At 41.8% G+C, this 26,037-nt stretch overlaps 1 protein-coding gene across 5 annotated transcripts in view; it reads right to left on the reverse strand.

Annotated features, from left to right (window-relative positions):
• The window catches only part of LOC129696221 (DENN domain-containing protein 3-like), a 92,827-nt gene that overhangs the window by 28,212 nt on the left and 38,578 nt on the right, over positions 1 to 26,037 (reverse strand). For all 5 annotated transcript variants that reach the window (XR_008723289.1, XR_008723290.1, XM_055633896.1 and 2 more), the window contains exons 8-14: positions 22,679 to 22,897; positions 20,582 to 20,703; positions 16,054 to 16,209; positions 14,722 to 14,818; positions 13,186 to 13,289; positions 7,554 to 7,735; positions 930 to 1,451 (exon numbers count right to left, since the gene is read on the reverse strand). Coding sequence is in view for 3 of the 5 variants with exons in the window: in XM_055633896.1 (XP_055489871.1) it covers positions 930 to 1,451; positions 7,554 to 7,735; positions 13,186 to 13,289; positions 14,722 to 14,818; positions 16,054 to 16,209; positions 20,582 to 20,703; positions 22,679 to 22,897 (1,402 nt within the window). In the remaining 2 variants the exon portion in view is untranslated. The remainder of the gene's footprint in view (positions 1 to 929; positions 1,452 to 7,553; positions 7,736 to 13,185; positions 13,290 to 14,721; positions 14,819 to 16,053; positions 16,210 to 20,581; positions 20,704 to 22,678; positions 22,898 to 26,037) is intronic.

Raw genomic sequence — 26,037 nt, forward strand, 5'->3', positions numbered from 1 at the left:
GGTAAGCCATTTAGAACTTAGACGTGGAAACACTTTTTCTCACAGAGTTGTGAGTGTATGGAATTCTCTGCCTCAGAGGGCGGTGGAGGCAGGTTCTTTGGATGCTTTCAAGAGAGCTGGATAGGGCACTTAAAGATAGCGTAGTCAGGGGATATGGGGAAAGGCAGGAACAGGGTATTGATTGGGGATGATCAGCCATGATCACATTGAATGGCAATGCTGGCTCGAAGGGCCGAATGACCTACTCCTGCACCTATTGTCTATCTAGCAATTGAAGTGCAATTTGGATTTTTGCACTTCACGTTAATGCAGATTTGAAGAAATACTTATTTTAAAATTTATATAGAACTGAAAGTAAATCAAGATGGCAATGTATCAGTGAATATAGTCAGAAAGATGGACAGAGAAATAAAGAAAAAATGAAAAGAATCAAGAAACAGAGATCAAAATTAAAGATGACATCAAACTCATAGTCGATGCAAAGGTAGGGTAGTAACCTGATCTCGTAAGTCTCAGGCTGACCGAATTAAGTTGCGATTACATTGATAAGCGATTTTTTTTCCTCCTGTTTGCTGCTGGTGCATGAGCTATGACAACCATATTATTGGTTTACCCAAGATGCTGGTACCTCCAGCTGGAAATCAATCAAACAAACATTGGAAATGCAATAATCCTTCCATTTCTCAAATTAAACGGAAATGCAAGAAACTTCATATTATCCTACAAAGCATCCTGAGTTACATGTGTTCAGTCCTCGTGGATGGAATTCAAATTCATGGAAATATGATGACAAAAGCCACCCCAAAATCTCAGAGAAAAAAAAAATGTTTTAAGATAATACAGATATGTTTGAGGCTGAACTTTGGAATGAGAGACATTTCCCAAATGTAATAACAAAAGACAAATATGTGGTCAAGTACATCACAAACCTATAGTTAGAGCATCGAATAGCCGAAGAATGGTACCGACATCTTTCACAATTCCAGATTCCTGGATCCTTTTCAGAAAATCTTCTTTGTGCATATGTGTTTTAGGCAGTTCAAATTTTTTCACATGTTCATCAGATGCCGTTACATTTTGTTCCTTCTCTAGCATTATGCTTATAAGCCGTTTTAATTCTGGTTTCTGACCTGCTTGACTGTGTTGATCTGGAGGCAACACACCTATCACTTTCTTTACAAGTTCTTTGGGGAAAATGTCAAGGTCAGTCTTGTACAGGTTCTGGAAATCTGATAGTGCTTCAAGATATTTTTCCTGCATCAAATAAGCCAACCCACGGAGGTAGTAATATCTTGCCAACAGACTTGAGCATTCCTGTCCTGTGGCATTTATGGCTTTGCTCAGTAGGTTGATGAAATCTGTATACCATGCAATAACACTGGAATAATTAAGTGGGGACCTAAACTCTGGCAGCTTGAGAGTTGTCACTGATTTTGTGCTTTTCTTCATTGCTGAAAAAAATATTTATGAAATTAGTAACAAATTAAGCAATATCAAAGTAATTCTCAAACCTGCATCTATTTTTGCAGTGTGTGTGTTAATTACCTATGCTCACAAACTTTCTAAAATTAAGTTTTCTTATTTTAAAACCACTCCAACTTTAGAACAGGATGCAACTTTACATAAACTTCCATTTCAGACTGAACGATGCACAATCAAATACACTGTAATAGCTTTTAATGCAAGTAAGCTATTGTTTTTAGAGTAGAGTTCCAAACATAATATCTGCATGTTAGAATACGATAACAGGGTTTTCAGAAATGAAGGTGATGGAAAGTCTCGACCCATTAACAAGATATGCACCGTTGGGAGGTCATGTTGCAGATGTATAAGATGTTGATGAGGCCGCATTTAGAGTATTGTGTTCCATTCTGGGCTCTGTGTTATAGGAAAGATGTTGTCATGCTGGAAACGGTGCAGAGAAGATTTACGAGAATGTTGCCAGGACTAGAGGGTCTGAGCTATAGGCAGAGGTTGAGTAGGCTGGGACTCTATTCCTTGTAGCGCAGGCGAATGAGAGGTGATCTTTAAGAGGTGTATCATGAGAGATATAGATCAGGTACATGCACAGAGTCTCTTGCCCAGAGTAGTTTAATCGAGAACCAGAGGACATAGGTTTAAAGTGAAGGGGAAAAGATTTAATAGGAATCCGAGGGGTAACTTTTTCACGCAAAGGGTGGTGGATGTATGGAACAAGCTGCCAGAAGAGGTAGTTGAGGCTGGGATTTTCCCAACATCTAAGAAACAGGTACATGGATAGGACAGGTTTGGAGGGATTATGGGCCAAATGCAGGCAGGTGGGACTAATATAGCAGGGACAAGTTGGCTGGAGTGGGCAAGTTGGGCCGATGGGCCTGTTTTCATAATGTATCACTCTGTGACTCGATGACCTCTAACTTTTACAAATAAATCAGTATGTCAAAATAGGGTGGCCTGAAGTGTCATCAAATCAAATCTATTAAAAGTCCCCCCTTTTAAAATTAATGTCAATTTACCAATCACAGCAGGAAATGGAAAAAATATCCTATGGCATATCATATGGTTAGGTTTGAGTTAAAATTTGTAGCAGAGGAGTTTTATTCTGTATTTGTGTGTTTCACCTATTCTGAGAGACCTTGTTGCTGGGTGTATTAAGCTCCATATTCAAATTTATCTTGATCAATGGCAGTACCACTCAATGCCACTTCTTCCTAGTCTGGAAATAGATCAAAACCCCAACTTCAGAATGATTGTATATAATGTTGACTTTTATCCATTGCAAAAAATAAATTCCCATTCCAGAGGAGGCGAAAATATACTGGCCCTCATCATGCATTGTGTTTCTATGGGGTATTGCTACCTTCCCCCTGCTGTCCAGTTCACTTATGTGCGCCTGATCTCCCAGTCTGTGACTAGACCAACTAATAAGCACAGAAGAAGAGCACTGAATGGAATCACTCAGAGGTAAAAAGCTAAGCACATTTAAGTGGTTGACTTATTATTCTTGATTTTATTTTATATGTGTTACTTAATTTCAAGGTTTTCAAGATGTTCAAGTTTTATTAAAATTATTTAAATCAACTTGGATTTTAAATTACTTCAAAGCACCATTAGTAGACGAAACCTGATGTCTAGTCGCCACTCCATCTTGTCAGTAGGTTCCTGGAACTGTAGGATTAGCTCTACTGACGTCCTGTATCCACATCAGGTTAAGGCAACATGGGGCAGCAAGTTCAGGGAGTAATCCTAAACTTCCAACCCACTTTATTGCAGAATTTGCATTTTAAAATCTGTACTTTCATTGTGACTGTAACACGATAACGCTGTAACATTAAATTCTACACTCTGCTATTTTCTCTTTACACTACCAGTTGTGCTTTTTGTGTGTCTTGGTTGTACTTGTACATGGCTTGATTATACTCATGTAAATTGTGACTTGACTGAATAGCACACAAACAAAGCTTTTCACTAACATACTATATACTAATATATTCAAAGAATTTCAATCTGTGCCAACAGATTTTAGAAATAAATGGATGCGCAGCAAAATATGAAAAGTTAAATGTTGCTTCCAATCTATATACTTTTATTATATTTAAGTTTCATTTTCAATCCACACAAGTACATAATGTAAATTATGTTTCCCGGTCCAAATAAGTTTAAGCTAGTTTTGGATGTAGTCATTCTGCACTACTATGTAGCTGAAGTTATATATAAATTAGTGCAAAGAACTAGGGTGCACATGCCAATTTGTAATGCTAATGTATACTCGACAATGAGAATGAATCCCAATAAATAAGCCAATTCTACTAGTCTATGCTCAATGATTTGCCGACGACTCTCTGCTGACCTCCACAGGACATTTTAATTAGTTAAATTAGCAGAAATGTCCAGGTTGTTCTATTTCTTGCAGCAAAGTACTGCTTTCATCCAGTTTTGATCTCAAAGATCCACAAGGAACTGCTTTCAATATCTTGTGAATCTGAACCTCCAAAACTCACTAATCTACCATATCACCCAGATACTCACTAATCTACGAAATTATTGCTATTTACGTACCCATTTTATTATCACATACTTGGATTTCATGTGCCCCTTGTTGAACCTAACAGTTACTAAATGAATTTACTTCAATTTATTAATTTTGGATGAAATAGAACCACTATCCATAAATATTACAGAAACATAGAAAATAGGTGCAGGAAAAGGCCATTTGGCCTTTCGAGCCTGCACTGCCATTCATTGTGATCATGGCTGATCATCCACAATCAGTTACCCATGCCTGCCTTCTCCTCATATCCCTTAATTCTGCTAACCACTAGAGCTCTAACTCTCTTTTAAATCCATCCAGTGAATTAGCCTCTACTGCCTTCTGTGGCAGAGAATTCCACAAATTCACAACTCTCTGGGTGAAAAAGTTTTTTTCTCATCTGTTTTAAATGGCCTCCCATTTTTTCGTAGACTGTGGCCCCTAGTTCTGGACTCCCTCAACATAGGTAACATTTTTCCTGCATCTAGCTTGTCCAGTCCTTTTATAATTTTCTATAATAAAGCCTCTCATCCTTTTAAATTCCAGTGAATACAAGCCCAGTCTTTCCAATCTTTCCTCATATGACAGTCCCGCCATCCCGGGGATTAACCTCATGAACCTTTGCTGCACTGCCTCAATAGCAAGGATGTCTTTCCTCTAATTAGGAGACCAAAACTGCACACAATACTCCGGATGTGGTCTCACCAGAGCTCTGTACAACTACAGAAGGACCTTGTCACTCGTATACTAAAATCTTCTTGTTTTGAAAGCCATCATGCAATTAGGTTTCTTCACTACCTGCTGTACCTGCATGTTTACTTTCAGTGACTAGTGTACAAGGACACCCAGGTCTCGTTGCACTTCCCTTTTTTCCTAATCTGACACCATTGAGATAATAAATCTGCCTCCTTGTTCTTGTTGCCAAAGTGAATAACCTCACATTTATCTACACTATACGGCAACTGCCATGCATTTGCCCACTCACTCAACCTGTTCCAAGTCACCCTGCAATCTCCTCGCATCCTCTTCACAATTCACACTGCCACTCAGCTTTGTGTCATCTGCAAATTTGCTAGTGTTACTTTTAATCCCATCATCTAAATCATTAATATATATTGTAAATAGTTGCGGCTCCAACACTGAGCCTTGCGGCACTCCACTCGCCACTTCCTGCCATTCTGACAGGGACATGTTTATTCTACTCTTTATTTCCTCTATGACAACCAATTCTCAAACCATGTCAATATCCTACCCCAATACCATGTGCTCTAATTTTGCCCACTAATCTCCTGTGTGGAACCTTATCAAAGGCTTTCTCAAAGTCCAGATACACTATATCCACTGGCTCTCCACCCCATTTTACTTGTCACATCCTCAAAAAATTCCAGAAGATTAGTCAAGCAGGATTTCCCCTTCATAAATCCATGCTGATGGACCAATCATTTTACTGCTATCTAAATGCACCGTTATTACTTTTTAATAATTGACTCCAGCATCTTCCCCACCACCGACGTCAGCTCTATAATTCCCCGTTTTCTCTCTCACGCCTTTTGCGAAAAGTGGGATAACATTAGCTACCCTCCAACCCTGAATCAGTTCAGAATCAGAATCAGTGAACATTGGAAAATGATCACCAATGCGTCCATGATTTCTAGAGCAACCTCCTTGAGTATACTGGGATGCAGACCATTAGGTCCTGGGGATTTATCAGCCTGCAGTCCCATCAGTCTACCCAATACTATTTCTTGTCTAATGCAAATTTCTTTCAGTTCCTCGGTCTCCCTCTGTCCTCTAGTACATCTGGAAGATTGGTTCTGTCTTCACTAAGGAAGACACAAACAAAGTACCTGTTCAACTCTTCATTATTTTTGATAAAATTAATTAAAGACTAAGAAAAAAGATGCAAGAGCACAAAATTGCAGCAACTATAAAATAATGCAAGTAAAGGGATCTGGCTGCCCTCATGCCTGGAATACAGAGAGCTAGCATTAAAATGCAGCAAAAATTAGGAAACCATATGGAATGTTGGCCTTCACTGCAAAGATAATAGAGAGTAAACGTTTTGCTGCAACTTTGCAAGGGATTATTAGGACCACAGACAGAGCAACATGTACTGTTTTGGTCTCTTTACTGCAGCAGGAATTTACTTACAATGCATACAGGTCAGAGAAGGTCTACCTTACTGATTCTTGAGATGAAAGTTTTGTCGTACAAGGAAGCTTGAGCAGATTGGGCCCATATTCACTGAGGTTAGGAGAGCAAATGATGATCCTACAAAACTATGTGGGTCCGACAGGGATGATGAAAGGATACAAAAATCTGAAACTAAGGTGTTCAATTACAGAATAAGGAATCACGCATTTAATCCAAGGATGAGGATGAATTTCTTCTCTTAGAAGTATGTGAATCCTTTGAAATTTCTATCCTAAAGAGTTGTGCAGGCTGATTCAATGTATACATTCACCAAACTGATCAGAATTTTTATCTATAAGGGAATTGAAAGTTACAGGGAACAGGAAATCAAGTTTTCTGATGAGCTACCACCTTATTTAATGGAGACGCAGACATGAAGGATTAGATAGCTCCAACTCCTATATATTATTATTTTTTAAAGATAAAGGTCAATAGACAATAGGTGCAGGAGTAGGCCATTCGACCCTTTGAACCAACACCGCCATTCAATATGATCAAGGCTGATCATCCACAATCAGTACCCCGTTCCTGCCTTCTCCCCATTTCCCCTGACTCCGCTATCTTAAAGAGCTCCATCTAACTCTCTCTTGAAAGCATCCAGCGAATTGGCCTACACTGCCTTCTGAGGCAGAGAATTCTAGATTCATAACCCTCTGTATGATAAAGTTTTTCCTCATCTCCGTTCTTAATGGCTTAACTTTTATTAACTTAACTGTGCCCTGGTTCTGGACTCCCCCAACATCGGGAACATGTTTCCTGCCTTTAGTGTGTCCAAACCCTTAATAATCTTATATGTTTCAATTAGATTCCCTCTCATCCTTGTCACTGCAATCTCAGAAAAAAAAGTAGTTTACTGGCTGTACATCGTACAATGTAAGTACAAGTTTACGAATGCCAATATACAAGTCTACAATTCAAATAATTCCAATCATTAATCGATTTTTCTATTGCTGCAATTCATTGTTGTTCCACTCTCTCCAGCAAAGAGTGCAGACAGTTAAAATCACTGGCTTTATGAAATCTGCCAAGATTCACCTAGAATATTTTTACAGTCAGGTCTAGCACAAAATACCACTGTCTACCCAAGGTAAAGTAGTGAGTGTTACAAAACATATGACGGCCTATATTAAAACCAACAAATATTGAATAGCCAAGATTGAATGTATGCCAATTCCAGTGCTTAAGCCTGAACATCAAATGGAATTTTATGTTAATTGAAAAATGATTATAATTAAATTATTTTAAAAATACAATGGGAAACTGAATAACAAACATCCTTCATTACAATGAACAGAAAAACTTTAAAAAAGGAATATTAGAACTAACTGAAATTTTGCAAATAATTCAGCACCATTTTCAGACTTGTTCTTCCTTATAGACAGATGCTCAGCTGAAAAATCTTGGCAGATGTCTACTGGTAGATTTGGCATGCTTGCAGCAAATCGTTTAGTCACTAAATGGTCAAAATGATATTCTCTCCTCATGACCATCTGCTCCATTGTAGGCCTCCGAGGATTATCTCGCATCTTTACCCTAGAACAACATCATCAATCAATATGTTAATGTTTGCAACAATGGAGAATTTACAATTCAGAATGTTAACAAACGTGAATGAGGCAAGTAAAATAATTTTGTTTTTAAGTGTTAAACCTAATGCGAATTAAGGAATTAGAATGAATTTATGAAGGTAGTATATCGGACTGATGGATTCTAAAGTGTAAAACAAAGGGAGTTACTCTCAAAAATCAAAATGAACATCTTCCTGTAAACAAAACATCTTCCTGTAAACAAAAAGATTTAGATTGGTATCATGACAAAAAATGAAACTACACTAAGCAGGAAACGTTTGGTCCCAGTCACACGGGAGGCCTGGTCCCCCAATGCAACCCATTCCCCAATGCAATGTTCCACCATGGTGTGGGAGAGGGGGTGGTGTGGAGGGGGAGGGGGGGAGGGTGTGGGGAGGGGAGGTGGTGTGGGGGGAGGGAGGAGGTGGTGTGGGGGAGGGAGGTGGTGTGGGGGGAGGGAGGCGATGTGGGTGAGGGGGGCGATGTGTGGGAGAGGGGGGCGATGTGGGGGAGGGGGGTGTGGGGGAGGGATGGTGTGGGGGGGGGGGGGGGTGTGGGGGAGGGGGATTGTGTGTGGAGAGGGGGATTGTGTGGTGGAGGGGGGTTGTGTGTGGGGGAGGGGTGGTGGTGTGGGGGAGCGGGGTTGGTGTAGGGGAGGAGGGTGTGTGTGAGGGAGGGGGGTGTGACGGTGTGGGGTGTGGGGTGTGGGGGGGGGTGGGGGGGTGGTGTGGTGTGGTGTGGGGGGGGGGGGGTGGGGGGAGGGGGGGAGGGGGAAGGGGAGGGGAGTGGGGGTGTGTGTGGGAGGGGAGGGACGCCCCTCAGTGGCCACCGACCACGGCACCACACAGCACCTGTCTCCCGATACGGTGAGTAAGGTGGCGAAAAAATCATAGCGATATATGGTAGTGTTTTTGCGCAAATTTAATTACAACGTCGACCGGAAGTGGTCAAGATGAGAGTTTTAGTAATAGTATTGCTAAAAGTATAATCAAACAGGACAAGAACCATAAATTCAATCCTATCCATTATTGCAATAAAGATGTTAAATTTCTTCACAGGTAAGGCAATTTAAAAAAACGTCTGCGTCTGAACATTCGAACTAGTTGTTGCAGAATATTTGGGAGAAAATTGATACATGTGTCAGGATTCTTCAAGGCTGGAGTAGAGGGGAGATGGTTGCGGAAAGAAGGGAGGAAAAAGGGTTGGTTAAGAGCTGGCAAGCGATAAGTGGATCTAGGTAGGGAGGTAGACACAACATGTTGGGAGTATCAGCGGCTCAGGGGGGTCTGGAGAAAAGGAATAGTTGACATTTTGGGTCGAGACCCTTCTTCAGACTAGGGAGAAATTGAATGGCAGATGAATAAGGTGGGGAAGAAAAGAATGGTGATAATCACAAAGGCTGAAGGTAACAAGGGCTTCAGCTAAAGAAGGCGAGTGAAATGTAGAACCAAGGGAGGGATGGTAGGTGAATAACATTGGGAAAGGGGGAGGGATCTGGAGGTGGGTGATGAGTAGGATAAGGGGGGAAAGGAACTTGGTGACATGGAGGATAGGGCAAGAGGGAGTGGAAAGTAAGGTGTGTATGAGAGAGAACCTGGATAGATTAGAAAGAGAGAGAAGGCATGGGGGGGGGGAGATTGCAATTGGAGAATTCACTGCTCATGTCATTGAATTGTACTTTACCCAATTGAAATACGAGGTGATGTTCCTCCAGTTTGAGTGTCTCCTCACTCTGACAATGAAGGTGGCTTAGATCACACAGAACGGGAATGGGAAAGAAAATGAATGTGGCTTGCAGCCAGGAGCTGTAGTTGGCCCTGCAGACAGAGCGCATGTGTTTGGTGAATCGTTTGCCTGGTGAACGTTTGGTGTCAACAATGTGTGACAGCTTTTTCATTGCTATCCACAACTCCAATTATTGTGTCGTCTGCAAGCTTACTAATTAGCCCACCTACATTTTCATCCAAATATATAAATCACAAACAGAGGTCCTAGCAATAATCTTTGTTGAACGCCATTGGTCAGACCTAAAAATGAATTGAATTTCCTTTATTGTCAGTCAAACAAGTTTGAACAAAATTTCGTACCATGCAGTCATGACAGTAAAAAGCAACAAAACACACAATTAACACAATTTAACACTCTCCAGGCACCTCCTCACTGCGATGGAAGGCAAAAAGTTTTATCTCTTCCCTGCTTCTTCTCCCGTGGTCAGGCAGTCAAGCTGTTGCGATCGAGGCTCTCGATGTTGAAACCCTCGCTGGGCGATGGTAGATCCCGCGGCCGATTTTAAGCCGCAGAGGTCGATGAAAAGCCCCGTGAAAATCGGTCACCAACCAGGGACCTGCGAGCTCCTGATGTTACCATCCACAGGGCCCGCGGCCGAAGTCTCCGAAGCTCCGAAGTCGGGTCGGAGCCACAGTGCCACCACAGCCTCCGAAGTCAGCCAGCTCCGCGATAGTAAGTCCACAGGCTCTGCGACCGGAGCCCTCAAGGTCGATTCCAGTTGGAGGCCGCCAGCTCCACAATGTTAGGCCTCAACGCAAACGGAGATATGACAAGGAAAAAGTCGCATCCCCGTTGAAGGAAGAGATTAAAAAAAAGTTTCCCCACCCTCCACATATACACAACTAAAAATAGACTAAAACATACATCTAACAAGACAAAAAGACAAAAAGAAGAAATACAGACGGATTGCAGGCGAGCCGCAGCTGCTTGGGCAGCACCGCCACTCCAGAATAATTATCCTCCATAATTATCCTCCACCACTCACCGTGTTCTATAGCCAAGCCAATTTTGACTAATCCGTTAAATCTCCATAGATTTCAATCTGGATTAGTCGATCATGAAAGACATAGTTAAAGGCTTTATTAAATTCTATGTGGACAATATCCACTGCCCGACATTCAATCAATCATCTTCCACATCTTCTTAATACACCCAGTCAAAAACTCTCCAGCACAAAGCCATGCTCGCTTTCCCAAACAAGTCAATGCTTTGCCAGATGAGAGAAAATCCCCTTGAGAATCTTCTCCAATAATTTCCCTACCATTGATAAAAATGTCAGCGCCTTTAATTTCACGGTTTGTCCCTATTGCCCCTCTTAAACAGAGGAATTATATTGGCTATCATTAAATCCTCTGGGTCCTTGCCTGTGACAAAAGACGATACAAAAATCTTCATTAAGATGCCAGCGATCTCTTCACTTGTGGCTTTCAATAACCTGAGGTAGATCCTGGGGTCGTATATACCTCAATGCTCTTCAAGACAATCAAAACCACCACAATATCAACATTATCAAACTCTAGAGCATTGACATGGGACTGATCTCTCTATACTCCATGGACTTATTAATGAATTCTGATGGGAAGTATTCATTTAATACCTCACCCATTTCCTTTGGCTATATAAATAAATTCACTCCTTTGTTTGTGAGTGGCCCTGCCCTCTCCTTAGCTATCCATATTATTAATTTTTAACAGATATATAAAATGCCGGGATTCGTTTTAACCCCCCTCTTCAGGGAAATGTTATGCCCCAATTTTAGCCTTCCTGATTCCTTGTTTTAAGTTATTTCTAGCTTCCTTTATATTCCTTAAAAGACCTATCCGTTTAGTTTTGTAATTGAATATCACTGTACCTTAATTGGCACACATGACAATAAAAGACCTTTGAACCTTTGCACGTTCTTACTTATTTTTACAACTAAATTTATAACTAAATCTCGTCAACCACGATTCCCAAACCTTGCCATCCTCGTCTTTCTTCCTTATTGCAACATGTTGGCACTGAATTCTGACTAGCTAATCTTTAAATGACTCCTACATATTAGATATGGACTTACCCGATAAAAGCTGCTTATAATCTACTCTTCCCGGCATCTGCCAAATATTGTTGTGATCACCTTTTCTCGCCCCCCCCCCCCCCCCCCCCCCCCCTCCCCACCCACCTCTCAAAGTCCACATCTGTTCCTGTGAATTAAATTGGCTATTGGGAGGCCTATAGTATCTCCCATGATAGGATTCCACTTTCTTATTCCTGAGTTCTCCCCATTCGACCTTAAGTTCACCCAATTCTCTGTAATTATTATTGAATAGGAAAGGTAGATGTTAAACTCCATTTTTTTCTCGTCTAAGTATAAAACGCCACCCTATTTACGTTGGCTGAAAAATTAATCTATTTTTCAAGTGTAATTGTCTTCAATTAGATAAAAGGCATAAATAGTGACTCGTTGACAAAATAATTGTCCTCACTATATGGCATAGATTAATGGATCTAGAGAGTTATGATAGAATTTCTTCCCAGGATTCTCTGAAGAATCCAACCTTATTACTGGAATAACCAGAATCACTCAATTATTTTCCATTTGACAGTTAAGTTGTAGGGAGAAGAATTGGGCCATTTGGCCCATCAAGTCTACTGCGCCATCCAATCATGGCTGATCTATCTTTCCCTCTCAAACCCATTACCCTACCTTGTCCCCATAACCCTTGACACCCTTACCAGTCAAGAACCTATCAATCTCCACCCTAAAAATATCCAATGACTTGGTTTCTGTGACTTCTGTGCCGATGAATTTCGCAGATTCACCACCCTCTTACCAAAGAAATTCCTCCCAATCTCCTTTCTAAAGGTGCATCCTTTTATTCTGAGGCATTTGCCTCTGGTCCTAGACTCTCCCATGAGTGAAAACATGCACTCCACATCCACTCTATCCAGCCCTTTCACTATTCGGTAAGTTTCAATGAGGCCCCCCTCATCCTATCCCAATCATCCTTGGGATAATTCTCGTAAACCTCCTCTGGACCCTCTCCAATGTCAGCACGCCTTTCCTCAGATTTATGGCCCAAAACTGTTCACAATACTCCAAATGCAGTCTGACCAGTGCGTTATAAAGCCTCAGCATTACATCCCTGTTTTTGTATTTGAGCCCTCTCTAAATAAATGCTAGCATTGCATTCGGTTTCCTTACTACTGATTCCACTTGCAAATCAACCTTTTGGGGATCACGCACCAGCACTCCCAAGTCCCTTTGAACCTCTGAATTCTCTCACCATTTAGAAAATAGTCAACACCTTTATTCCTACTATTACTACCAAAATGCATTACTCCACACTTTGCTGTGCAATATTCCATCTGCCACTTCTCAGTTCACTTTCCCAACATGCCCCTCCACCTATCTTCTTATCCTGCCTACCCAAGTTAGCATTTATTCCAATGGTCTACATTGTCTGTACATACCTTTAGTAGTTACAATTCTTCAAAAGAAACAATGTGAAATTCATTGTTGAATGTCAGAGCTAAATGTGCATGAGAATTTTGACAGCTAATTATACCCAAACATCTAAGAGGCAAGTATGACAAATAGACTGTTTTTTGCATTACTTCACCAAAGGCAAATCTTTTTGAGTTTACCTGTTACTTTCAGGACAGATACGAAGTTCCATGTGGCTGAAGGCATCCATTTTTCTACTCAAACGTGCTTTCAGGAATGAATGGAATATATAGGTTTCCAATACCTACAAAATGTAATAAAATGAAATGTAATAAAAAAGCAACTTAAACAATTGCTTTACATTTTTTGATCTATCACAAAATCAGAGATCAAAACCTATTTGAATAAGCACCATTGATTTAAAAGGCTGATGACAATTATCATCCAGATCCCCAAGCTCATCAATTCTGTTATTTAGGAAGGTTTTCACCACTCCCTCAAATTTGTACTTTCCAACATATCAAGGTAAAGATGTATAAAATGAATAAAGAAGTCTTTTGATAAATCATGGCAGGAAAATTAGATTTATGTCCAAAAAAAAATGGTGCAGTTGCAGTCAGTGAGAAAATCTGCCAAAGTATACCAGGGCTCGAAATTAACGGTTGCCCGGGTGCCATTGACCACTCAAAGCGCCGCCGGGCAACCTAAACACCGAGTTATTTTGCCCGGCTTGGCAACCAGATACTGGTTTGTACCGAAGATAGACACAAAAAACTGGAGTAACTCCGCGGGTCAGGCAACATCTCTGGAGAAAAGAAACACGATGTTTTGTGTCAGCGGTGACGGCTGTATTGCGTGGGAAAGATACTAGGTGCGGGGTGAGGAAGGGTCGCAGCGAATGACGGGCGCTGAACAGCGAGCGTCAGCGGCTTCATCTCCTCCTCCTCCCGCCCCCCGCCCGCCCTGATAAGGGCCGCTGCTTGCAAACCCGCGCTTTCAATACAAACCCTCCCGCACGCCAAGGCTGGGAGGAGGGAGGGAGGGGGAGGCCTCGGCGTGCGGGAGGGTTTGTATTGAAAGCGCGGGTTTGCAAGCAGCGGCCCTTATCAGGGTGGACAGGCGGGCGGGCGGGGTCGGGAGGAGGAGGAGATGAAGCATTATCACATTATCGCATGCGTCATGCAAGCCATCTTAAATGACCACCTAAACTGTCATTTGGCAACCTAAAACGTTGCCAAGGTTGCCCGGCTGGCAACAGGGGAAAAAATGTTCTTGGTTCACGTGAACTCTTACCAGTTCCCTGTACAATTTTCAGGCTGAAAATTTGTAACACTGATACTTCAGAAATAACAACAGAGAAATAACGAGAAAAATTAAATGAGGAACAGATAAAATAAATTGATGGTGTTCAAAATAAGTATTTAATTATTTTAACAGTTAAATTATAATGATAAATGTAAATCGCAATATAGCAAATCACCAGGGATCCTAATCTACTAAATACATTTCGTGTTTTTCAGGTTTATCATAAATATTTTAGAAACCTAATCTTGTCACCCAAGAAAAAGCAGATTTGTTTAATATACGAGTCAAGGAAACAGGCAAAATTAAATTAGAGCAGATGGCTGTCGAAGAAAGCAGAATAAATATGAATAATTTAGTTCTAGAAGTCTGCAATACAAGCATAAAACATTCATAGTTCATCGGTGTAATTTTTACACTGTGCACATTCTTACTTTTTTGTAAAAAGGCTGGTCAGAAACTGTTCTGGTCTTCAAAAATTCTTCACTGTTAAAGACACGATATTCATAATTTAAATAGTCTGATACATCCCTGCAATAAAATAGATTTTGTCAATTCAATTCAATCCGGATACACTTACGAGAGTGCACTTGGAAACCCCCTCTCTCCCAAAAATGTGGCCCCTAAGCCAGGTGAGGTGGCCGATCTCAACCTCATCAGGACTTCCGTGCCAATCAGTTGGTTAAAATTTGCCCCCTGCAACCAGAGCCAATATATACATTCCCATATCTAACTTTGTAGGCCAATATCTCGCCCTCTACCCCTCACCAACCCGAGGCCATGACCTCTGTTGGTCCGGCAAACTGGTTAATCCCGAAAGGCCCTGGAATCAAGAGTGCGATGAAAATCGCTAGTGGACCTTCATTAGAAACAAGAGAGATACAACAGAAACAGGCCCTTTGGCCCACTTAGTCCATATCAACCACTAAACACTTATTTTTACACTAAACCCACCATAAACCATTTTATTCACCCCACATTGGCATAAATTTCACCCCTATAGTCTACCACATATCTACATGTTTTAGCTTTAATTTTAGAGACACAGCGCAGAAACAGGCCCTTCGGCCACTGGGTGAGCGCCGACCAGCAATCCCCATATATTAACACTATGCTACACATTAGGGACATTTTTTACATTTGCAAAGCCAATTTACCTACAAAACTATACGTCTTTGGAGTGTGGGAGGAAACCAAACATCTTGGAGAAAACCAATGCAGGTCACGGGGAGAACGTACAAACTCCGTACCGACAGCAAGGACTCCGGCGCTGCAATGTAGCAACTTTACCGCTGTGCCACCGTGACTCCCTTGAAATTGTATTTAATCATTAGCTGTTATCTTTGTATCTGAAGGATATGCAGACTCAACGTACATAGAGTTCAGGCAGATTTATCCACCAGGTCTCGCCTGGATGTTTGCTTATGCTGAACTAAGGCCTAATACATTTACAGCTCCAGACATAGTGTGACTCTCAAAGTCAAGACTGCCTGTGTACATCTCACATAATTCAGTCAAACCACAGCAAAAAAATAACACATTGGGCAAGTTGGGCACACAAGTAATGGTATTAATGGTATAAACAACATATTAACATTCAAATGATTTGAAACTGGTAAATCCAAAAAAGCAACTGAGTTGATGGAAGCCACACCCCATTGTAATTTCTGGGCTAGAGACTTTACATTTAATTTTTAAAGGTTATAAATGAATGTTCATTAGTCAAAGCCGATAAAGAATAAAACACGCTAAGTTGCCATTCACACCTGAACATGTTAACAACCAGCACCAAGAATAACTCCTGAATCGCCAAGTTTAAATTCTGCTGCCAATTCCTTCTGCGCATTCGTAAATTTGAAATATCTGAGGAGGATCCTAAGTGGGATAATTCCAGATCATAATGTAATTGTAGACTTTCAATCCTGGAAAAGAAAAATAATTTTTTCACTAAAGTAAATTTATTTTCTAGCAGAAGAATCGTTTAGTAAGGTCTCCTTTAAAAAGGATGCATTCTTCAGATATAAACTCAGTTTGACAAGATTAAATTATGCAAAATATATTTAAGGGTTAGTAATTTCAAGAAGTTATGCAAATAACTTTTCTCACTCAACTCAAATATTCATGACAATGAACAAAGTTAAAATAATAGTTTAAGCTCTAAGAAAATTGCAACCTATTAAAAAAAAACATTAAAATAGGTTTAATGTTCATTGTTGAAGTGAGGATTAAACAAGCAACTTTGGCCCTTTGAAGTGCAATAGATGTAACACTTGTCATGTCACATTTCTCCTTCCCACCATCCAGAGATCCAAACAGTCTTTCTAGGTGAAGCAGCAGTTGATTTGCACTACTTCTAACCTAGTCTACTGCTCTGTTGAACATCTCATTCAGTCTACAGATGTGACCTTGAATTTACCACTGGCGGTCACTTTAATTCTCCATCCCACCCCAACTCTGATTTATCAATCTTGGGCCTCCTGAACAATGAGGCTGAACACAACGTTGAAAACAAAAACACCTCATCTTCACTTCTTGACGCCTCTTGGTGATCTATTCACTTCGCCCAACAATTACGCACAGTTCGCAATAACCAACCTGATCTCCCGGTGGCTCAGCACTTCAACTCCCCCTCCCATTCCGAATCCGACCTTTCTGTCCTGGGCCTCCTCCATGGCCAGAGTGAGTCCCACCATAAATTGGAGGAGCAGCGCCTCATATTTCACTTGGGCAGTCTACACCCCAGCGGTATGAACATTGACGTCTCCAATTTCAGGTAGTCCTTGCTTTCTCCCTCTTTCCCCTCCCCTTCCCAGCTCTCCCACAGCCCACTGCCTCTGTCTCTTCCTTTCTTCTTCCTGCCCCCCCCCTTTCCCTATCCCCACATCAGTCTGAAGAAGGGTCTCAACCCGAAATGTCACCTATTCCTTCACTCCATAGATGCTGCCTCACCCGCTGAGTTTCTCAAGCATTTTTATCTACTTTCATCTTCCCTCAGGGCACTTAGCAGCCCTCTGGTCATGACATTGAATTCAATACCTTCAGGTAACTACTTATTTCTATATCAATCATCTATCTGTGAGATTAGCTCAGGTTTATCTTTTTTCCTATGGTAGTGGTGGATGTGCCTAGCATGAACTGCTGGGCATGTTTTCCTGCTCAGCATTTAGCAATTCCTATAGTCTTTTGTCTATGTTCTCGCTCTCCTGCTTACATCCACCCTCGTTTGCACCTTATCTGTGTGATCACTCGGGTTTTACTCTATTAAAGACATCCCCTCCCTGCGGATTAGCAAGCTTCTTTTGTCTCCCTCCCAATTTTGATGAAGAATCTTTGACTTGAAATGTTAACTATTTCTCCTCCCACAGGCCTGAGCTCACAATTTCCAGGTTTTTCTATTTTGATTATTGTCATAGAAATCATGTTTTAGGAGAAATGAATAATTATGCAAAAAAAATCTTAAAGGAACTAAATCGATGTGAAACAACATGTTCTACTACATAAAAAGAATGCTGTAATAATAACTTTAAATTCTATGCATATATTTGTAGCTGGGATAAGCGTTTTCTCTTTAAAGTGCACGTGATACAACACATGCCACACCATCTTTTCCCAACCTCCGACTCAAACACAGTCTTTCCAGGTGAAGTAGTGGTTCACTTGTGCTTCTTCTAATCTAGTGTGCATTTGGTGTTCACAAACACAGATTAGATGAGCGCTTTGTGGAACATGTGCATTCAGTCTGTAGAGGTGACCCTAAGTTTTCCATTGTACACAGAACACAGAACACGATAGTCTTTAACATAAACATCGCCACACAGCAGAATCAAACTGTGAGGGAAGGCACTAAAGTTCAGTCATCCTCCTCTTTGTTGGTCACCCGTGGTCGGGGCCTCCCGAGCCCTCCGCAGTCGCCGCTACAAGTGGCCTGATGTTCAGGCCCTCTCGCCGGGATGATGGAACTCCGACGTCGGAACGGAAGAACACCCTCAGCGGCTTGGACTTACGTATCAGCACCTTCTTACCACAGACAGCAGCTCCTGAAGTCCACAGGCCAAGCTGGGCAGAGATTCACACTGACGGCCCTCGGCAAAGGACCCCAGGCTCCGCAATGTTGAAGTCAGCAGCGCCTGCAGCGGGGAGCTCCGCAACCACAGCTACACGATGTAGAAGCAACAGGCCCAACACTCCGGTGCTTCAAACGGCAATCCCATGTAAGGCATCGCCCGCTCAGCGATGAATCCAGTGCTGCGCCGCTGCTGCAGCTCTGGTCCGGTCTTTGGCAGGAAAGGCCGCGCCAATCCAGTCGGTAGGCCGCGAGGGGGAGGGTGGGGGGAGGGGGGCGAAGACGCGACTCGGAGAATAGTCATGTCCTCGCCAGGAAGTTTCCCCCTTACCCTACCCACCTCCCCCCACATTAAAATACTAAGAAACGCCAACACATACTTTTTAAACAGACTAAAAATTTAAAAAAGATGGAAAAACAGACAGACTGTAGGCAGAGGCTGCCATCATGCGGCGCCCCTAGTGGCCATCATGTAGCGCCACTACAGCACCGTGAATTACTTTTTAATGGACCTACTGAATTTGTATTACTAAAATAACCTGCAAATCTCAAATACCATACCACATATTGTAGCAATGTTACAAAATGTTGAGATTTTAAAAATCAAGTCTGCAATTTATCCCATCGGATAAAGCATAAAAAGAAGTTTAATTTGTTACCTAATTCACTTTCATATCTTCAGTATTAAAAAAAGTTATGGCCATTTTCATACTCGGAAATTAGCACCTTGTTCCCTATTGCTTTTCCATTGACTGAACTTAAAAGCTGTGATCGAGGACAGTCAAAAGCCCATGACTTTCTTAAAAATTAAGAGAACTGAAAAAAAATGTCAGTTATTGTAGATTGAAGCATTCTGAAACAAATATAAAACATCTTACTTGGATGACCCGAAAATAAAGCATATAATTAGTTAATTATCTAATTGTAGTCAATTACAAAATTGACCGTTGTGACGGAAATAGTAATAAACACCAAGACTGCCTTGAAAATTCAAAAATGTGATATTCTCAAGATCAGAACTTTAATATTATTGTATTATATGCTGTAAGTCCGTAACAGATAGGTAAATAAATTACAATTTCTAGCAATAGACAAAGTCTTTATGGAGAAGATCAGATGCTAGCTGGTACATTGGCATATCATAATCAGTAGCATCATCATACTCCTCAGATTGTAACCAATAAGCAACTCTGTACACCTTGTTTTTCCTCAACATTTCAATTTTGGCATTGTAAGCTACAAGTTTTTGCTCTTCAAACCACGCATGACATGCCTTTCTGTCCACTACTTTCCCATTAAGAATGTCCTGTAGATTCCATTTCTTAAGATTTTTTTTAAAAATAGCCTAAGTATCCAAATAACAAACTAATCCCATTCACACAAGAATTCCCAATATAACATGATTTTTAAATCTCACTGTCATTAATTCATATGCCAGATGGAAGGAATTTGATGTTTAATTCCCATAAATTAATCTAGAAACATCCACTCAATATAATTTTTTTTTTTTTTTTTTTTTGCACAATACATGGGACTAAAACGGATATTTAGTATAAAAATATTGACTATGGATAGACAATAACACAAAATATAGACGATTTAGATGTTCTTATGACATGATTGTCCAAAAAAAAGAGCATTGAAATCATCTTGCGAGTGAGCTTTTCTGGAACGTGATCGATTGGAACATTGCATTTGCGGTGAATTTGAACCCCATATCAGCAGGAAAAACACTGCCGGTTCGTATGGGGCAGTGTTTTTGCATTTTTGCAATGTAAAATTTGATTAAAGCCATCCCAAGAAGCAAGTATATATGTAAAATAGACGACTTACACCGTGTTTTGTCCTGTTCTTGAGATCCGTCACGTTGTAGGCGTTAGAAGTAGCTTTTTATTTTAATCCAGCGATTAAATTGTCCAGCGATTTAAAAAAAAACATATCGAGAACGGAAGTCCGGTCAATTTTTCATCAGCAGCTAGCAAACCGAGGAAGTCCGCCTCCGACAGGCAGCAGAAAACGGCATTTTAACCCACCCCCCCACCAAAGGCGCCAAAGTGCGCACACGGCCAGTGGAAGAACTGCAGCGCCGCTGAAGGTAAGTTTTGTAACATCGCTACATATTGTCTCATAAAAACTAATATTTCATAAAATTCTAAAGCATTCTAAATTTTGTCCGATTTACTGAAACATTCTCGATGAAAAGTTGTTCAAGTAACCATATCTGTATTTACCTTTGTGCAAAACATTCTGCAGCTTGTGAAGGCATTTCAGGTATATCTGGCTCAGTAGCTGCCAAGTTTGAAAATGAAATTGTCCCTTCATCAATGTTCACCAATATTAAGCCTTCAATTTCCTATTTAATTAATAGCAAATAAACAAGGTTACATTCAGGCATAGTACGTAATGTAAAAACAGCCCAAATGATACTGGTCCAAACCCAATGTCTGGAGACATTGTCCACACACTGCCTTGCTTATAATCTACGCAGTGTTCAGCGACGAAACGTTGCCTTAGGTGTAGCTCTATATGTGGTTAAGTTCAAATTGTCACAGAATTATTGCCATTTAATTGGCTAAAAAACAATTAGTATCAAAACCACTGCCTTTTGCCAGAGACCAAGCTTAATTTGCTGAAATTATATTTAAACATTTTCCATATTTCAATAATTAATCCAATTTACTCCTGTTTGATTGTAAATTAGAGACCAGTTTGTTGGGAACAGGAGAAAGATTTTAATTTCAGTGACGATGAAGACATCTCAGTGCACTGTAATCTTATTTTATGCTTTATTGCTTGGTAGGCCCATTTCAGTGGATAATGAAAACTATCTATTATCTATTATCTATCAGACTATTATCTAAATGGTGGCCGATTGGGAAAGGGGGAGATGCAGCGAGACCTGGGTGTCATGGTACACCAGTCATTGAAGGTAGGCATGCAGGTGCAGCAGGCAGTAAAGAAAGCGAATGGTATGTTAGCTTTCATTGCAAAAGGATTTGAGTATAGGAGCAGAGAGGTTCTACTGCAGTTGTACAGGGTCTTGGTGAGACCACACCTGGAGTATTGCGTACAGTTTTGGTCTCCAAATCTGAGGAAGGACATTATTGCCATAGAGGGGAGTGCAGAGACGGTTCACCAGACTGATTCCTGGGATGTCAGGACTGTCTTATGAAGAAAGACTGGATAGACTTGGTTTATACTCTCTAGAATTTAGAAGATTGAGAGGGGATCTTATAGAAACTTACAAAATTCTTAAGGGGTTGGACAGGCTAGATGCAGGAAGATTGTTCCCGATGTTAGGGAAGTCCAGGACAAGGGGTCACAGCTTAAGGATAAAGGGGAAATCCTTTAAAACCGAGATGAGAAGAACTTTTTTCACGCAGAGAGTGGTGAATCTCTGGAACTCTCTGCCACAGAGGGTAGTTGAGGTCACTTCATTGGCTATATTTAAGAGGGAGTTAGATGTGGCCCTTGTGGCTAAGGGGATCAGGGGGTATGGAGAGAAGGCAGGTACGGGATACTGAGTTGGATGATCAGCCATGATCATATTGAATGGCGGTGCAGGCTCGAAGGGCCGAATGGCCTACTCCTGCACCTAATTTCTATGTTTCTATGTTTCTATCCCAAATGATTAATGACCAAATTCCAACACTAATTTATTTTATTAGTTTTAAATGAACTACTTTTCAAACTACTGCACCTCACTTGAGCAGCACTCCCTTCTATTTCCCTGCCCAGAGCAACAAGGTCAGATACACTTGAACTATTAATATACTGGCTTGATCCTCTATCCTGCATTTGCCCTTGATTGCAACTGCCAGGCTTTATTTAGCAATTCATCGTAGATTGGTTTTCTCCTGCCAGTGGCAGACATCCATCACAGCCATCCATTCAGGACACCATTTCCAGAACACATCAAGCAGACCTCATTGCATACTCAGCAACAAAGGAATAGGCAAGTTATGCATTGATGATGCTGTTGATAGCACTGTTGAGATAAACATTACATCGAGAATCAGGGAGAGCAAGCAAAAATTCCACACCACTCATTCCTGGGAGATAAATAATGGCTTCTATTTAGGTTTCTGAGTGTGGAAGTTCTTAGCAGATGCCTGAATTAAAGCTAAAGACAACAAATCACATGTGCAGGATTAAATCAGAAATAAATGAGCAAAACATGCTGTCAATCACGATTCCTGCGAGTTTCTTATTTCGTGCCTATTAGGAATAATGGAGGAAATGTCAGCAGTTAATTAATGTGTAATGGCACAAAATTAATATTCGTTAATATGTAATTAATATTCGTTTTAGAGATGATTACTACTTACAGACTTAACTTCTTTAAAGTAATCAATGTGGCAACCCATGAGAAAAGCTGTTGGAGCCATCAAAAAATCCATCATTTCTTTGGACAGGATAGGAACATAGGTGTGTTGCCACTGAAGTGGGTGAAGGTAAAGAATAAAACATTCTGCAACAAGTGTCAGCAAAGCCCAATCAGCTGAAAGAAAGACTATCCTCTGTTCCATTAAAATACATGTCAGGATCTATGGAGGAAAAAGAAAGTTTGAGACATTGTAGGAACAAGGAAACTTTACTAAGGAAAGATACAAAATGCTGGAGTGACTCAGCAGGTTAGACAGCATCCCTGGAGAACATGGACAGGCAACGTTTTTGGTCTAAACCCAAAATGGTGCCTGTCCATGTTCCCCAGGGATGCTGCTTGACCAGCTGAGTTACTCCAGCAGCTAATTTTGAGATATTATGCACTTTCAGCATTTATCATCCACTGTATTTAATTTGGCTTAAAAATTATTTATTTATATCAAAATAGTTAATAGAGCTATTGACAAAAAATATGCTGGTCATGTTCTATGCTTTGTTTTTTATAGATTACATTTTTTGTTGGATGATGTACATTTGAAGAAAGCTCTCTGCTTAGCTGAAGGATCTGAGAACCGTGCAGCCTTGAAATGCAATACTAGCATCTTTTTTTAAAAGCATTAAATCATGCACAGTATTTCAAACACAGATACCATCATGCTCAAAATGTCCTTACATTAAACCTCCCCCCCCCCCACTTAATTACCCCCCCCCCCCCTGAACTTGCGAGTTCAGTCTGAAGAAGGGTCTCAACCCGAAACTTCGCCCATTCCTTCTCTCCAATTTTGTGAATGATCCATGACAACATAAATAGTGTCATAGTGAAAGATTAATCTTTATTCCATAAATAATCCAGAACATTTAAACTGCCAGTCATTCATATCCAGCTCGGCGTGGATTCTGAGAGCTGCTTGACCTTGTTAGTGTAATACCGTATAGTACCGTAATATCATGTAATGGGTGGCATGCATATTTGTGTAGGAAGCAAAGCATATATAAAGTGGTTAGTGGAGTATAAATTGTGAAACATCAGTATCAGGTGTGTGTATTTCTTATTTTACTTGTACATGCTTGTGCATATATGAGCGCATAAAACAAAACGGGTCATGCACAGTTCAAGTATAGTCGGTGAACTTTCCAATCAGCGGGTTCGGCTTGCAGACATGACCTACACATGCACGGTAGTACTCCTCGTGCGCCTCAGCCTTCCCTGAGGAAGCAAGCCCCTTATCGGGTGAACGTGGAGGAGAAGACATCGGTGGAGATGGGGGCACCGGGGAAGGCAGGAATGACGCTGGCACCGGTAGAGGAATCACTGGAGCAGCATTCGTGGAGCATGAGGGAAGACCGGCAGGCTGGTCAGGGTAAGAACGGGAAGGTGCCGGTTCGTTAACCGGGAGGAGGTGTTGGCGGGTGCGTCGATAGATGCCGCTGTCAACACTGACCAGGTATGAGCGTGGCTCCGCGGTTGACCCCAGAATGACTCCGAGGCGGTCAAAGTCTCTGAGCGACCGTAAGCGGACAACCTGTCCCTTGTTGAGCAGTTGAAGCGGAGAGCTGGTTTTATCATATCTCCTTTGTATGTCGCGACGGTGTTGGAGCTGGGATTGGATCGCCTACGGCTCGCGAACTTGTGGTTCTAGCAGTTGCTTGGTCATAGGCAGGGTGGAGCGGGTTCGCCGTGACATGAGTTGTTTGACCGAAGATCCCAGGAGAGGGTCGCAGACAATGTTTCATATGTTAAGTGGGTCGAGATAGACATCAGAGCCCGCCTTGTGTGAGCGTTCCATAAGTTCTTTTGAACTTCTTACCGTGCGCTCAGCCAGGCCGTTGGACTGCGGGTACTCGGGGCTACTGGTGGTGTGGTGAAAATCCCAGCGTTTCGCGAAATCCTTGAAGAGTTGACTGGAGAATTGAGTTCCATTGTCTGAAAGTAGCTTGAGGGGTGCTCCATGGACAGAAAAGTGGTGAGTGAGTTTTTGAATGACCATGGCTGAGGTCAGGCTACTGAGCAGGTCGATTTCGAACCATCCTGAGTAGGAATCGACTAGAACCACATATTGTTTGCCGTGTCACTCAAAGAAGTCGGCTGCTTCTGTGGACAATGGTTGTTCGGTGTGGGGTGCGGGAGAAGTGGTTGTTTCTATTGGTGGGGGGTCAGGCTGTTGCAAATCAGGCAAGCAGCAACTTTCTCGAGAATGTAGTCAGCCATGTCAGGCCAGAAAAGCAGACCTTTTACATGTTGGAGGGTTATTTCTGCAGCAGGATGGCCCCAATGGACAATAGCAAAGTACTTGTTGCAAAGAGACTGCCTTATGCCAGCAGCAGGTCGTGCTGTTTGGCTGGCCAGCCGCTGCGGATGACAGTGGCAAGTGATATAGCGTTTCGTCTGCAGCTGTTTATGCCACTAGGCTGTCTAAGCCCGCGGATGGAGGCAGGGAACCATCATAACCGTATACCCCTCGTGATCATTATCAGACAGGTGTTTTTCGCAGGTTGGGTGAGGTGCCCGTGAAAGGGTGCCAGCTTAGTGCATGTCCTTACCGTGTTTGTAGGTTAGTCTGTTGTCATACTTCTGTAGTTCCATCATCATGCGTTGTAAGCGTGCTGGTGCCGTGTGGATTGGTTTACTGAGGATACTGACTAGGGACTGGTGGTCGGTTTTCAATCGTGATCGGGTTGCCAAAGTCCTTGAATTTCTTACAGGCAGAAGTTACCGCGAGTAACGCCTTCTCGATTTGAGCGGAGCGCTGTTCAGTGTCAGTCATGGTACGGGAGGCATAGGCAACTGGTCTGGGACGTCTTGTAGGCAAGCAGCACCCAGTCCATACTGGGAGGCATCACAGGTGAGGGTGACGGGTAACCCGGCATCGAAGAATGCGAGCGTTGGGGAACAAGACATTAGTTGTTCAAATGCCCTCTGCTGGTGCTGGTGCCAGGACCAGTGCGTATCCTTGTGGGTCAGTTGTTGCAGCGCGGCTGACTGCCCGCTGAAGTTTGGGATGAATTTTCCCAGGTAGTTTACCATGCCTAGAAATCGTTGTAGAGCTGTCACATCCGTAGGTGCTGGCATTTCATTGATAGCAATGGTTTTAGAAGGGTCTGGACTGAGGCCGTTGTTAGTGAACGCGTGTCTCGCGTATGTCACTTCATCGACCCAAAACCTGCACTTGAGAGGGCTGAGTTTGAGGTTTACCTCCCTGGCACGATACAGGTTTGAGTCATGTTCTTGTGCGTGGCGTCTGGCGATCAGGATGTCGTCCATGATTATGTCGGATGGGTAGCCAGTAAAGAGTTGCTCCAT

Source organism: Leucoraja erinacea, chromosome 4, assembly GCF_028641065.1.
Source record: "Leucoraja erinacea ecotype New England chromosome 4, Leri_hhj_1, whole genome shotgun sequence".
Lineage (NCBI taxonomy): Eukaryota > Metazoa > Chordata > Chondrichthyes > Rajiformes > Rajidae > Leucoraja > Leucoraja erinaceus.